Source organism: Portunus trituberculatus, chromosome 4 (assembly GCF_017591435.1).
Source record: "Portunus trituberculatus isolate SZX2019 chromosome 4, ASM1759143v1, whole genome shotgun sequence".
Taxonomy (NCBI): domain Eukaryota; kingdom Metazoa; phylum Arthropoda; class Malacostraca; order Decapoda; family Portunidae; genus Portunus; species Portunus trituberculatus.
Genome location: NC_059258.1, coordinates 6931555 through 6947570, shown reverse-complemented (window position 1 = coordinate 6947570; position 16016 = coordinate 6931555). Strand labels below are relative to the sequence as shown.

General features: G+C 39.8%; 1 protein-coding gene across 1 annotated transcript in view; it reads left to right on the top strand.

Annotated features, from left to right (window-relative positions):
• The window catches only part of LOC123512433 (vacuolar protein sorting-associated protein 8 homolog), a 50670-nt gene that overhangs the window by 29026 nt on the left and 5628 nt on the right, over nucleotides 1–16016 (top strand). Inside the window, exons 19-21 of the mRNA XM_045268849.1 lie at nucleotides 129–191; nucleotides 1273–1411; nucleotides 1979–2113. Coding sequence (XP_045124784.1) covers nucleotides 129–191; nucleotides 1273–1411; nucleotides 1979–2113 — 337 coding nt within the window. The remainder of the gene's footprint in view (nucleotides 1–128; nucleotides 192–1272; nucleotides 1412–1978; nucleotides 2114–16016) is intronic.

Genomic DNA, 16016 nt, shown 5'->3' with positions numbered 1-16016 from the left:
TTGTGTATCTCTATTAGACATTCTTTCATTAATCTGTGTATCTATATTACATTCTCTCTTTAATTTATGCATCTCTATGATATTCTTTCCTTAATTGTGTGTGTAACATGGGTGTGCTCTGCCGTCAGCTGCTGGTGCGAGTGAGGGGTGGCGAGGACATCATCAACACCCTGGGACACGTGCAGGCCCAGGTGGGTGACGGTGCATTCCTTCTCATTAGTCTATTGACATCAGAATGCACTTTATATTTCTGTGTATTAGTTTAACCCCTTCAGTACTGGAACACATTTTTATCTTGAGATTTGTGTATGATTAGATAATTTTACTTACATTAGGAAGGGTCTATGGAGGTCAGAAGATTAATGGCCACAGTCTTCACTATTTTAATCCCCCCATGTAAGTTTCTGAGGCTGTGTAAAATCACCAAATAATAAGCAGAATAAATATGGAAATGCGTCATGGTACTGAAGGAGTTAATGGCCACAGTCTTCACTATTTTAATCCCCACATGAGTTTCTGAGGCTGTATAAAATGACCAAATAGTAAACAGAATGAATATAGAAATGTGTCATGGTACTGAAGGGGTTAATGATTGAAAACACTTACATTTAATGAAAGAAAAATAAAAAAGAATTGTAATGAATCAGTTTATTGTAATCTGTTAATTTAATGAAAGGGAAAAAGAAAATTTGTAATGATTAAATTTATTTCAATATTAGTTTAACCCTTTCAGTACCATGATACATTTTCATATTCTGGTTACTATTTGGTGATTTTATACAGCTTCAGAAACTCATGTGGGGATTAAAATAATGAAGACTGTGGCCATTGGTCTTCTGACCTCCATAGACCCTTCCTAGTGTCAATAAAATGGTCTAATCATATCCAAACTCAAGATAGAAATGTGTCTCAGTACTGAAGGAGTTAATGAAAGAAAAAACATTATATTGATTCATTTTATTTCAAATTTGAGTTTATTGAAGGAAAAAAATATGTAATTCAGTTTATTTTTATCTTAGTTTATTGAAAGAAAAGGAGAAATATAATTCAATTGATTTCATTCAGTTTATTGAAAGAAGAAATATATACAGTATAATGATTCAGTTTATTTCAATTTTAGTTTATTGAAAGAAAAATAAAAAATGTAATGTAATTATTCAGTTTATGTCAATTTTAGTTTATTGAAAGAAGAGAAAAGCAAGAATGATAATGAATCAGTATTGTAATGGTTAGTGACTGAATGAATGCAGTGCAAGGGTGACACACACACAGGTGGTGAAGCTGGTGCGTGTGTGCCAGCTGGGGTCTGCACAGCTGGAGGAGAGCGGCCGGCGAGAGCTGTGGTTCCCTCTGCTGGACATGTTACTGGCCACCCAATCCACCCTGGCCTCGCACCAACACGCTGCACATGGTACGCACATACACATACGCGCACGCGCGCACACACACACACACACACACACACACACACACACACACACACACACACACACACACACACACACACACACACACACACACACACACACACACACACATCTCTCTCTCTCTCTCTCTCTCTCTCTCTCTCTCTCTCTCTCTCTCTCTCTCTCTCTCTCTCTCTCTCTCTCTCTCTCTCTCTCTCTCTCTCTCTCTCTCTCTCTCTCTCTCTCTCTCTCTCTCTCTCTCTCACCTCAATAAAAAGCCTTCAGTTTTAGACACACCACAAAACACACTTCTTTTCTCTTATTCTCACTAAAAACAACTTAATTTTAGACACTGCAAGACCTAATAACACCCTTCTCTCCCTTTCCCTCTCTCCTTCTGTCCCTCTGTCCCTTTCTCCCTCTGTCCCTCTCTCCCTGTCCCTCTCTCCTTTTGTCCCTCTCTCCCTCTGTTCTCCCATTGTCCCTCTGTTCTACCTGTGTCCCTATGTTCTCCCTCTGTCCCTCTGTCTATGTGTCCCTCCCTCTGTCTCTCTCTCTCTAATGGTGGACAGAGATGCGTCAGATGGTGGGGCACGTGGTGAACAGCATGATGACGCACATTTCCCTGCCGGCCATCCTGGAGAGGGTGATGCAGGACCCAAGCTACTGCGACGGCAACTTTGCTCAGATCAAACACCTACTCAAGGGTTAGTGGTGTGTGTGTGTGTGTGTGTGTGTATTGGTTAATATCTTTTCTCTCTTTTTATTTGTCTGTCTATCTATCTGGGTGTGTGTGTCTTTGTTGTAGTTTGTAATTTATAAGTGTATGTTTGCGTTTGTCCGTTTGTTTGTGTGTGTGTGTGTGTGTGTGTGTGTGTGTGTGTGTGTGTGTATTTACCTAGTTGTATTTACCTATTAGTAGTTTTACAGGGCCTGGGCATTACGTTGGTGTGGCCCCGTCTCCATATCTACATTTGTCCAACTTTTCTTTAAAGCTATGCACTCTCCTTGCTGACACTACATCTTCACTCAGGCTATTCCATACCACTATGCTTCTTTGTGGAAAGCTGATTTTTTTCATGTCCTTGAAGCATCTTCCCATCCTCAACTTTTTACTATGACATCTTATGCTTCTACTGGTGACTTCATCTCTTAGTAGCAGCTCCTCGTTATCTATTACATCCATTCCATGCATTAGTTTGTAGACTTGTATTTGGTCCCCCTCTCTCTTCTCTGCTCCAGTGTTGGTAGATCCAAAGCCCTCAGTCTCTCCTCGTATGTCATCCCTCTTAGCTCAGATACCATCCTTGTTGCCATCCTTTGCAATCTCTCCAATTTCCATACATGTTTCTTTTTGTGTTGTGACCACACCTCCCCTGCATACTCCAGCCTGGGTCTGATCACAGTGGATATCAGTTTCTTCATCATATCTTTATCCATGTTGTGGAAAGCCAATCCAATTTTTCATACCAAGTTGTATGTCTCACCAAATATTTTGTCCACATGGCTATCCTGTTGATTATTCTCTTGTATAGTCACTCCAAGATCCCTTTCCTTGTTAACTTTCTTCAATTCCACACTATCTCCCATCTTGTAGATCCCTTCCAGTCATCTTCCACTCCTTCCCAATTCCATAACATGACTTTTTATCTACATTGAATTCTATCTCCCACTTCCTACTCCACCTCCAGATCTTGTTAAGGTCCTCCTTGTTTTTAACTTGTCTGAGCAGCTTGGCATCATCTTCAAATATATTCATGTAACTGTTTACTCCCTCTGGCATGTCATTTATATGAGTAAAAAGTATAGTTGCCAGAACCAACCCTTGTGGCACTCTGCTCTCTACTGTTCTCCTGTGTGTGTGTGTGTGTGTGTGTGTGTGTGTGTGTGTGTGTGTGTGTGTGTGTGTGTGTGTGTGTGTGTGTGTATTCACCTAGTTGTATTCACCTAGTTGTAATTTTACAGGGCCTGGGTATCATACTCGTGTGGCCCCGTCTCCATATCTACACACATCCAACTTTCCCTTAAAACTATGCACACTCCTTGCTGACACCACCTCCTCACTCAAACCATTCCACACCTCCACACATCTTTGTGGGAAACTATATTTTTTCACATCCTTCAAGCATATTCCCTTGGCTATCTTTTTACTATGCGATCTTGTAGTTCTACTTAAGTTTTCCTCTCTCAACATCATTTGCTCATTATCCACTTCATCCAGTCCATTCAACAGTTTATAAACCTGTATTAAATCTCCTCTTTCTCTTCTTTGTTCCAAGGTAGGCAAATTCATTTCTTTTAATCTCTCCTCATAGGTCATTTCTGCCAATTCCGGAACCATTTTTGTTGCCATTCTCTGCAATCTCTCCAACTTCCTTATATGCTTCTTTTTATAAGGGGACCAAACCACTCCAGCATATTCCAATCTTGGTCTAATTACCATACTAATTAATTTCTTCATCATATCTTTATCCATATAATGGAAGGCTAATCCAATATTTTTATCAAATTATACGTTTCTCCAAACATCTTATCAATATGAGCCTCAAACTGCCCATGGTCTTGTATTATCACTCCCAAATCCTTTTCCTTTTCCACCTTTTTCAACACTACTTCTTCACCCATCTTATATGACCCTCTTGGCCGTCTTCCACTCTTCCCATCTCCATCACATGACTTTTGCTCAGATTAAATTCCATTTGCCACCTCTTGCTCCACTCCCAAATCTTATCCAGGTCTGCCTGTAAAATTTCACAATCTTCTTCACTCTTCACACACCTACACAACTTCGCATCATCCGCAAACAAATTAATATAACTGTTTACTCCCTCTGGCATGTCATTAATATATACCAGGAAAAGTATTGGTGCCAGCACTGAGCCTTGTGGGACTCCACTCTCCACCACCAACCAGTCCGACTTTGCATCCCTTATTACCGTTCTCATCTCCCTCCATCTCAAGTAGTTTTCCATCCACTTTAACACTTTTCCTTTCAGTCCTCCATAAATCTCTACTTTCCATAACAGTCTCTCGTGAGGTACCTTGTCAAAAGCTTTCTTTAAATCCAAATATACACAGTCCATCCATCCCTCTCTCTCTGTATTTTGTCAACCACTCTTGAATAAAAGCTCAGTAGATTTGTTACACATGACCTCCCTTTCCTGAAGCCAAATTGATGATCCGATAATAACTTATGATCCTCCAGGAACCGTATCCAATATTTCTTTATCACCCTCTCACAAATCTTACCGACCACACTTGTTAGAGACACAGGTCTATAGTTAAGAGGCTCTTCCTTACTGCCTCCCTTATAAATGGGCACCACTTCAGCTCTCTTCCACTCTACTGGTACTTCCCCAGTTTCTAATGAACACCTTATAATATCATATAATGGATCAATCAATTCTTCTCTACACTCCTTCAATAATTTTCCTGAAACTTCATCTGGTCCCATCGCGTTATCATCTTTAAGTTCCTCCAACATTTTATATAACTCCTTTTTAGGTATCTTAATGTCCTCCATGTGCACATTTCCTTGTACATTCTGAGGCTTTACAAACATTGTTTCTTCAGTAAATACTTGTTGAAACCTATTATTTAGCAATTCCATGATACTATTCTTAGGGTCATCTACTATCCCTTGCTCTCCTTTTAATCTTTCAATGGACTCTCTCTTTTTAAGTTTATAATTTATGAACCTGTAAAACAATTTTGGATGTTCCTTACTCTTGTCTACAATATCTTTTTCAAATTTTCTTTCTTTGTTTGTGTGTGTGTGTGTGTGTGTGTGTGTGTGTGTGTGTGTGTGTGTATTGTTCTTCTAGTAACTTATCTATGTATTTGTCTGTCTATCTATCTGTGTGTGTGTGTGTGTGTGTGTGTGTGTGTGTGTGTGTGTGTGTGTCTTGACTAGTAACTTATCTATCTATGTATTTGTCTGTCTATCTATCTGTGTGTGTGTGTGTGTGTGTGTGTGTGTGTGTGTGTGTGTGTGTGTGTGTTTGTTGTATGTGTCTTGACTATAACTTATCTATCTATGTATTTGTCTGTCTATCTATCTGTGTGTGTGTGTGTGTGTGTGTGTGTGTGTGTGTGTATGTGTGTCTTGACTAGTAACTTATCTATCTATGTATTTGTCTGTCTATCTATCTGTGTGTGTGTGTGTGTGTGTGTGTGTGTGTGTTTTGTTATAGTCAGTGTCTGTTTATGCATCTTTCTGTCTGTTTATCTTTGTGTGTGTGTGTGTGTGTGTGTGTGTGTGTGTGTGTGTGTGTGTGTGTGTGTGTGTATATTTTGTTATAGTCAGTGTCTGTTTATCATCTTTCTGTCTGTTTATCTTTGTGTGTTTTTTGTGTGTGTGTGTTATTTTTGTTTGTTTGTTTGTTTGTTTGTTTGTTTTTGTGTAATTCACCTTTTGTCTCTTCACCCATCCAGTCTTTCCCATTACAACATCAGATCTCATAGACCTCTTATACTCCACAGTTTTTTCTGTTATGTCTTGTGTGTTTGTGTTTGTGTGTGTGTGTGTGTGTGTGTGTGTGTGTGTATTTACCTAGTTTTACCTAGTTGTAGTTTTACACCTCTTTATGCTCGTGTCCCCGTCTCCATATCTACACTTATCCAATCTTACTTTAAAAGTATCACTCTTTGCAGACACTACTTCTTCATCTAAACTGTTCCACGTCTCAATACATCTCTCAAACTATATTTTTAATATCTCTCAGACATCTCCCTTTCTCAGCTTTTTCTATGCGATCTTGTACTTTTTCATATTCTTCTCTCAAGATCAGTTTCTCATTATCCACTTGGTCCATTCCGTTGATCAATTTATAGACTTGTATCAGGTGTGTGTATTTACCTAATTGTTTTACCTAATTGTAACATACGGGAAAAGAGCTATGCTCGTGTTGTCCCGTCTCCATATCTATTAATGTCCAGCTTTTTCTTAAAATCATGAATATTCCTTGCGTTGACCACTTCCACGTCTAAACTATTCCATGCTTCCACCCTTCTATGAGGGAAGCTATATTTTTTCACATCTCTCCTATAAGTGGCCATTTTAGTTTTTCCCATGCCCTCTCGACATTCTTTCATTCCACATACACAGATCTTCCCTATCCATTTTTCCATGCCAATCATCACTGTATATTGCTATCAGGTCTCCCTTTCTCTTCTGTTTTCCAGGGTTGGAAGTTGCATTCTTTTCAGTCTGTCTTCATAAGTCAAATCTCTTAAGTCAGGCACCATTTTGTTGCAGCCCTCTGTACTTTCTCTAGTTTCCTTATGTGTTTCTTTAAGTTCGAGCCCACTGTATTGTTGCATATTCAAGCCTCGGTCTTATCATTGCAGTAATTATTTTCTTCATCATTTCTTCATCTAAATATCTGAACGCCACTCTTATGTTCCTCAATAAGTTCAATACTTCTCCAATTATTTTGTTTATATGTCTCTCTGGCGATAGGTCATTGGTAATTGTCACCCCAAGGTCTTTTTCTTCATGACTGGTTTTATGTCTTCATTTCCTATCTTGTACATACTCCTGATTCTTCTTTCACTCTTGCCAAACTCTATTTTCTTGCATTTTGTCGTGTTGAACTCCATTTGCCATGTACAGCTCCATTTCCATATTCTGTCCAAGTCTTCCTGGAGTAGTTCGCAATCTTTGTCACATCTCACTTTTCTTAACAATTTTGCATCGTCTGCAAATAGGCTCACATAACTGGACACCCCATCCACCATGTCATTTATGTAGACCGCGAACATTACTGGTGCCAACACTGATCCCTGTGGAACTCCACTCTCCACCAAGCCCCATTCTGATGGTCTGTCCTTAATTATTGTTCTCATTTCTCTTCCTACCAAAAGTCTTCCATCCATTTTAGTAAACTGCCATGCACTCCTCCTACCATTTCAAGTTTCCAGATCAGTCTCTGTGTGGTACCTTATCAAAGGCCTTTTTAAATCCAGATATATTCCATCAGCCCAACCATCTCTTTCCTGTATTACATCTATCACCCTCGAATAGTAACATATCAGGTTTGTCGTGCATGAACGCCCTTTTCTAAAACCAAATTGACACTCACAAAGTATGTCATTTTTCTCCAAGAAGTCTGTCCATCTATTCTTCACCACCCTCTCACACATCTTAGCTACCACACTTGTAAGTGACACTGGTCTATAGTTCAATGGGTCTCTCTTGTTACCTGATTTATAGATTGGGACAATGTTAGCTCTTTTCCAGTCTTGGGGCACTACACCTTCCCTTAATGAGGCATCAATTACTTCACAAACTTTTTCTGCCAGTTGCTCCTGCATTCTCTTAAAATCCATCCTGATACCCCATCAGGTCCCACAGCTTTTCTCACTTCTAAACTCCCCATCATATTCTTGATCTCCTCCACAGTTACTTGAAACTCCTTCATAATCCCTTTCTGTTCCATTACCAGTGGTTTGTCAAAAGCAGTCTCCTTTGTGAATACCTTCCGAAAGCATCCATTCATAGCCTCTGCCATTTCCTGGGATCTTCACTGCATACTCCATTTACTTCTAAACTTTCAATACTTTCTCTATTTTTGATGTTGTTGTTCACATGTCTGTAAAAAGCCTTGGTTGGTCTTTACATTTATCAATTATATCCTTTTCTTGTTTCTTTCTTTCTTCTCTTCTAATCAACACATATTCATTTCTTGCTCTTTTGTAACTTTCCACTGCTTAATCCGTCTTTTCCTTCTCCACCTCTTCCATGCATCCTCTTTTCTTGTTCTAGCCTTTTCACATCTATCGTTAAACCAGTCCTGCTTTCCAACTTCTCTATGTTGTCTTATTGGTACAAATTTTTCTCACCTTCTTTGTATATTTTTATAAATTCCTTCCACTTTTCATTTGCTCCTTAGCACTCTTGAATTTCATCCAATTTGTCTCTTGAAAGAATTTCTTTAGGTTTCCAAAATCTGTCTTGGCATAATTCCATCTTCCCACTTTATATTCTTCATTTCTTCTAGATTTCTCTTCATCTATCACCTTGAACTCCAAAACTGCATGATCACTCTTTGCTAAAGGGCACTCCACCCTCATCTCCTCAATGACCATTGGCTCTGTACTAAAGACCAAGTCCAGTCTTGACGATGCTCCCTCTCCTCCAAACCTAGTATCTTCTTTGACCCACTGAGTTAACACATTTTCCATTGCCAGTGTCAATAGTGTATTTCCCCATGTTGTCTCTGATCCTTCCATTGACCAGTCCTCCCAACACACCTCTTTACAATTAAAATCTCCCATCATTATAGTTCGTTCACAGCCACCCAACATTTCTTCCAGACATGTTCCTGTATCACTTATCATTTCTTCATATTCCTGTACTGACCATGCATTTGTCTTAGGTGGTACGTACACCACTATGTAGTGCCTCTTTTTCCTTCATTAGTTTCTGCTCTGATCTTTAGCACTTCTGCCTTTCCCATACCTTCTTTCACTTGATCCACCTTTATATCTTTTTTAACCAGCAACATCACTCCTCCTCCCATCTTACCTACTCTATTTCTTTTCCAAACATTATATTTCCTTCTCCAACCATCATCAGGTCTTCTCCCTCTCTCAGTTTTGTTTCAGTAAGACCCACAATATCTGGGTTCTTGTCCCTCAAGTAATCGTTGAGTTCTAAAATCCACGATATCACTCCATTTATGTTGGAATACATTACATTCCGCTCATGTAAGTTTCTTTAGTCCTTTCTTGCTGTACTTTTCTGGGTTATGAACCACTTCCTCAGTCTCATATCCAAGATTCTCCAGAAAACTCTTTCTTCTCCTCTTCTGTCCTCTCTTCATTTTTTCAAAGCCTCCTTTCTCAACTCATTTAACATTTCTCTTTCCTTTTCACCGAGATCTCTTCTCAACCAAATCTTCCTTGTTGTTTCCTGCTGGGCTAGCCTCCATGACTTCTCCACCAATTCATCTACATCCTTTTGTGACTTAAGTTTGATTCTTATTGGCCTCATACCTTCTCTTGTGAACTTTCCAATTCTATGGAAGTCCTGTGTGTAATGATTTATTTATCCTAATTGTATTTACCTAATTGTAACATGTGTGTACGGTAAAAAAAGAGCTATGCTCGTGTTGTCCCGTCTCCATATCTATTAATGTCCAGCTTTTCTTAAAATCATGAATATTCCTTGCGTTGACCACTTCCACGTCTAAACTATTCCATGCTTCCACCCTTCTATGAGGAAGCTATATTTTTCACATCTCTCCTATAAGTGGCCATTTTAGTTTTTCCCATGCCCTCTCGACATTCTTCCATTCCACATACACAGATCTTCCCTATCCATTTTTCCATGCCAATCATCACTCTGTATATTGCTATCAGGTCTCCCCTTTCTCTTCTGTTTTCCAGGGTTGGAAGTTGCATTCTTTTCAGTCTGTCTTCATAAGTCAAATCTCTTAAGTCAGGCACCATTTTCGTTGCAGCCCTCTGTACTTTCTCTAGTTTCCTTATGTGTTTCTTTAAGTTCGAGCCCACTGTATTGTTGCATATTCAAGCCTCGGTCTTATCATTGCAGTAATTATTTTCTTCATCATTTCTTCATCTAGATATCTGAACGCCACTCTTATGTTCCTCAATAAGTTCAATACTTCTCCAATTATTTTGTTTATATGTCTCTCTGGCGATAGGTCATTGGTAATTGTCACCCCAAGGTCTTTTTCTTCATGACTGGTTTTATGTCTTCATTTCCTATCTTGTACATACTCCTGATTCTTCTTTCACTCTTGCCAAACTCTATTTTCTTGCATTTTGTCGTGTTGAACTCCATTTGCCATGTACAGCTCCATTTCCATATTCTGTCCAAGTCTTCCTGGAGTAGTTCGCAATCTTTGTCACATCTCACTTTTCGTAACAATTTTGCATCGTCTGCAAATAGGCTCACATAACTGGACACCCCATCCACCATGTCATTTATGTAGACTGCGAACATTACTGGTGCCAACACTGATCCCTGTGGAACTCCACTCTCCACCAATCCCCATTCTGATGGTCTGTCCTTAATTATTGTTCTCATTTCTCTTCCTACCAAAAGTCTTCCATCCATTTTAGTAAACTGCCATGCACTCCTCCTACCATTTCAAGTTTCCAGATCAGTCTCTGGTGTGGTACCTTATCAAAGGCCTTTTTTAAATCCAGATATATTCCATCAGCCCAACCATCTCTTTCCTGTATTACATCTATCACCCTCGAATAGTAACATATCAGGTTTGTCGTGCATGAACGCCCTTTCCTAAAACCAAATTGACACTCACAAAGTATGTCATTTTCTCCAAGAAGTCTGTCCATCTAGTCTTCACCACCCTCTCACACATCTTAGCTACCACACTTGTAAGTGACACTGGTCTATAGTTCAATGGGTCTCTCTTGTTACCTGATTTATAGATTGGGACAATGTTAGCTCTTTTCCAGTCTTGGGGCACTACACCTTCCCTTAATGAGGCATCAATTACTTCACAAACTTTTTCTGCCAATTGCTCCTGCATTCTCTTAAAATCCATCCTGATACCCCATCAGGTCCCACAGCTTTTCTCACTTCTAAACTCCCCATCATGTTCTTGATCTCCTCCACCGTTACTTGAAACTCCTTCATAATCCCTTTCTGTTCCATTACCAGTGGTTTGTCAAAAGCAGTCTCCTTTGTGAATACCTTCCGAAAGCATCCATTCATAGCCTCTGCCATTTCCTGGGATCTTCACTGTATACTCCATTTACTTCTAAACTTTCAATACTTTCTCTATTTTTGATGTTGTTGTTCACATGTCTGTAAAAAAGCCTTGGTTGGTCTTTACATTTATCAATTATATCCTTTTCTTGTTTCTTTCTTTCTTCTCTTCTAATCAACACATATTCATTTCTTGCTCTTTTGTAACTTTCCCACTGCTTAATCCGTCTTTTCCTTCTCCACCTCTTCCATGCATCCTCTTTTCTTGTTCTAGCCTTTTCACATCTATCGTTAAACCAGTCCTGCTTTCCAACTTCTCTATGTTGTCTTATTGGTACAAATTTTTCTCACCTTCTTTGTATATTTTATAAATTCCTTCCACTTTTCATTTGCTCCTTAGCACTCTTGAATTTCATCCAATTTGTCTCTTGAAAGAATTTCTTTAGGTTTCCAAAATCTGTCTTGGCATAATTCCATCTTCCCACTTTATATTCTTCATTTCTTCTAGATTTCTCTTCGTCTATCACCTTGAACTCCAAAACTGCATGATCACTCTTTGCTAAAGGGCACTCCACCCTCATCTCCTCAATGACCATTGGCTCTGTACTAAAGACCAAGTCCAGTCTTGACGATGCTCCCTCTCCTCCAAACCTAGTATCTTCTTTGACCCACTGAGTTAACACATTTTCCATTGCCAGTGTCAATAGTGTATTTCCCCATGTTGTCTCTGATCCTTCCATTGACCAGTCCTCCCAACACACCTCTTTACAATTAAAATCTCCCATCATTATAGTTCGTTCACAGCCACCCAACATTTCTTCCAGACATGTTCCTGTATCACTTATCATTTCTTCATATTCCTGTACTGACCATGCATTTGTCTTAGGTGGTACGTACACCACTATGTAGTGCCTCTTTTTCCTTCATTAGTTTCTGCTCTGATCTTTAGCACTTCTGCCTTTCCCATACCTTTTTCACTTGATCCACCTTTATATCTTTTTAACCAGCAACATCACTCCTCCTCCCATCTTACCTACTCTATTTCTTTTCCAAACGTTATATTTCCTTCTCCAACCTTCATCAGGTCTTCTCCCTCTCTCAGTTTTGTTTCAGTAAGACCCACAATATCTGGGTTCTTGTCCCTCAAGTAATCGTTGAGTTCTAAAATCCCGATATCACTCCATTTATGTTGGAATACATTACATTTCGCTCATATGTAAGTTTCTTTAGTCCTTTCTTGCTGTACTTTTCTGGGTTATGAACCACTTCCTCAGTCTCATATCCAAGATTCTCCAGAAAAACTCTTTCTTCTCTTCTTCTGTCCTCTCTTCATTTTTTTCAAAGCCTCCTTTCTCAACTCATTTAACATTTCTCTTTCCTTTTCACCGAGATCTCTTCTCAACCAAATCTTCCTTGTTGTTTCCTGCTGGGCTAGCCTCCATGACTTCTCCACCAATTCATCTACATCCTTTTGTGACTTAAGTTTGATTCTTATTGGCCTCATACCTTCTCTTGTGAACTTTCCAATTCTATGGAAGTCCTCTATTTCTTGTACTAGGTCTTTTCCTCCTCTTGCACCACATTAATGATATTATTTATCACCTTTTTATGTTTTCTCTCTCTCCATTTTACTCGGTGTCTTATCCTCCTCCACACCAAATATCACCACACATCTCTTTTTGTCTACAGTTTCCCTCACCAATGTCTCATTTGACTTAATAACCTTCACCACTTTCTCAGCTATCTTCTCTTCTATGATCTGTTGATCTATAATTTCAGCAAGGCCCAAAGTTTTCTCCCTGACTCTTTGATTTCCTTTTCCAGACTTGCAACTTTGTAATTTACCTCCTTTCTTTCCACTTCCTGACTTTTTTCCATTCAGCCTGCTTCTCCATCACTTTTCCTAGAGATTCTCCACATTTTTCGCAATTCACTTTAATTAGCTTAACTTCCTCTTTCAGTGCTGCATTTTCCTTCTTCATATCGGCACAGTCTCTCTTTACATTGTCATAACTCGTTTCCAGGCCCTCATACTTTTCAAACAGTTTTCAATTTTACCTTCTAACTCCAGAATTTTCTTCACATAAGTGCTCTTCTCCATTATTCCTTGAAACCCTGTGAAGTCTGATTCCTCTTTCGAGTTCACGGCCGCCATGTTGCGCAGACGTAAACAAACCAGCTGATGGCTCAAACGCAGGCTACAGTTTATATTTACCTTCACTGGACATTATTTTGCTAATCAACAGTTAACATGACTATATGGAGACGGGACAAACATTACCAGCTCCTTTCCCACCTTGGTTACTCTTAGGTAACTGTAGAATTATGTGATGTGTTGCTCTGGAGCTCAGCGACCACCTGTGTGTGTCGTGTGTGTGTGTGTGTGTGTGTGTGTGTGTGTGTGTGTGTGTGTGTTTGTTTGTTTGTTTGTTTGTTTGTTTGTGTGTGTGTGTAATTCACCTTGGTCGCCAGTGGTCACCCAGCCAGTCTTCCCCATTACAGAGCGAGCTCAGAGCTCATAGACCGATCTTCGGGTAGGACTGAGACCACAGTGTGTGTTTCACTGTTTGATCTGCTGCAGTCTCTGACGAGACAGCCAGACGTTACCCTATGGAACGAGCTCAGAGGTCATTATTTCCGATCTTCGGATAGGCCCAAGACCAGGCACACACCACACACCGGGGCAACAAGGTCACAACTCCTCGATTTACATCCCGTACCTACTCACTGCTAGGTGAACAGGGGCTACACATGAAAGGAGACACACTCAAATATCTCCACCCAGAATCAAACCCGTCCTCTGGCTTGTGAAGCCAGTGCTCTAACCACTGAGCTACCGGGTGTGTGTGTGTGTGTGTGTGTGTTATGGTCAGTGTCTGTTTATGCATCTTTCTGTCTGTTTATCTTGTGTGTGTGTGTGTGTGTGTGTGTGTGTGTGTGTGTTGTGTTTGTTTGTTTGTTTGTTTGTGTGTGTAATTCACTCTCGCCTGCTGGTCACCCAGCCAGTCTTCCCATTATGGAGCAGCTCAGAGCTCATGACCATCTTTTTTGGACTGAGACCACAGTGTGTGTGTGTGTGTGTGTGTTTCACTGTTTGATCTGCTGCAGTCTCTCAGAGACAGCCAGGCGTTACCCTACAACGAGCTCAGAGCTCATTATTTCCGATCTTCGGATAAGCCTGAGACCAGGCACACACCACACACTGAGACAACAAGGTCACAACTCCTCGATTTACATCCCGTACTTACTCACTGCTAGGTGAACACCACCTACACGTGAAAGGAACACACCCAAATATCTCCACCTGGCAATCGAACCCCGGTCCTCTGGCTTGTGAAACCAGCGCTCTAACCACTGAGCTACCGGTCGTGTGTGTGTGTGTGTGTGTGTGTGTGTGTGTGTGTGTGTGTGTCTGTGTGTATTTACCTAGTTGTATTTACCTAGTTGTAGTTTTACAGGGCCTGGGCTTTATGCTCGTGTGGTCCCGTCTCCATATCTACACTTATCCAATTTTTCTTTAAAACTATGTACACTCTTTGCTGATACCACTTCCTCACTCAAACTGTTCCAAGTCTCAACACATCTTTGCGGAAACTAAATTTTTAACATCTCTCAGACATCGTCCCTTCCTTAGTTTCTTACTATGCGATCTTGTGCTTCTAAAGTCATATTCTTCTCTCAGGATCAGTTTCTCATTATCCACTTCATCCATTCCGTTAATCAATTTATAAACTTGTATCAGATCCTCTCTCTCTCTCTGCTCCAAGGTTGGTAGATCCATTGCCTTTAGTCTCTCCTCATATGCCATCCCTTTAAATTCTGGAACCATTCTTGTAGCCATTTTTGTAGTCTCTCTAATTTTCTTATGTGTTTCTTTTATGGGGAGTCCACACAACTCCTGCATATTCCAATCTAGGTCTTATTTTAGTACTTATCAATTTCTTCATCATTTCCTTGTCCATATAGTGAAATGCTACTCCAATATTCCTTAGCAAATTATACGTCTCTCTGAAAATTCTATCAATATGGCTAACCGGTTGATTATTTTCTTCCATTGTCACTCCCAAGTCCTTTTCCTTTTTACTTTTTCTAGTTCTACTCCATCTCCCATCTTATAGATTCCCACTGGTCGTCTTTCACTTTTCCCATTTCCATGACATGGCTTTTGTCCACATTGAATTCCATCTCCCATTTTTTGCTCCATTTCCAGATCTTGTTTAAGTCTTCCTGTAGTATTTCACAATCCTCTTTTGTTTAATGACTCTGCACAGTTTCGCATCGTCCATAAACAGATTTATGTAGCTGTTCACTCCTCTGGCATGTCATTTATATATACGAGAAAAAGTATTGGTGCCAATACTGACCCCTGTGGCACTCTGCTGTCTACTGTTCTCCACTTGGACTTCATATCTTTAACTATCATCCTTATTTCTCTCCCCCTTAAGTAATTCTTCATCCATCTCAATGTGCTTCCTTTTAAGCCACCCTTCTCCTCTAACTTCCATAGTAATCTTTCATGTGGCACTTTATCAAAAGCCTTTTTTAGATCTAAATAAATACAGTCAATCCATCCCTCTCTCTCTCTTGTACTTTATCAACTATTCTAGAGTAGAAACTCAATAAATTTGTCACACATGACCGACCTTTTCTAAAACCAAATTGGCTATTTGATAATATTTTGTTGTCTTCAAGAAACTCGATCCATTGCTTCTTTATTACTTTTTCACACATCTTGCATATTACACTAGTTAGTGATACCGCCTGTAATTTAAAGGTTCTTCCTTCCTTCCGCTCTTATATATGGGAACCACCTCAGCTCTTTTCCACTCCACTGGCACTGTTCCATTTTCTATTGAGCATTTTATGATGTTGTATATTGGACTTGCTAGTTCTTCCCTACATTCTTT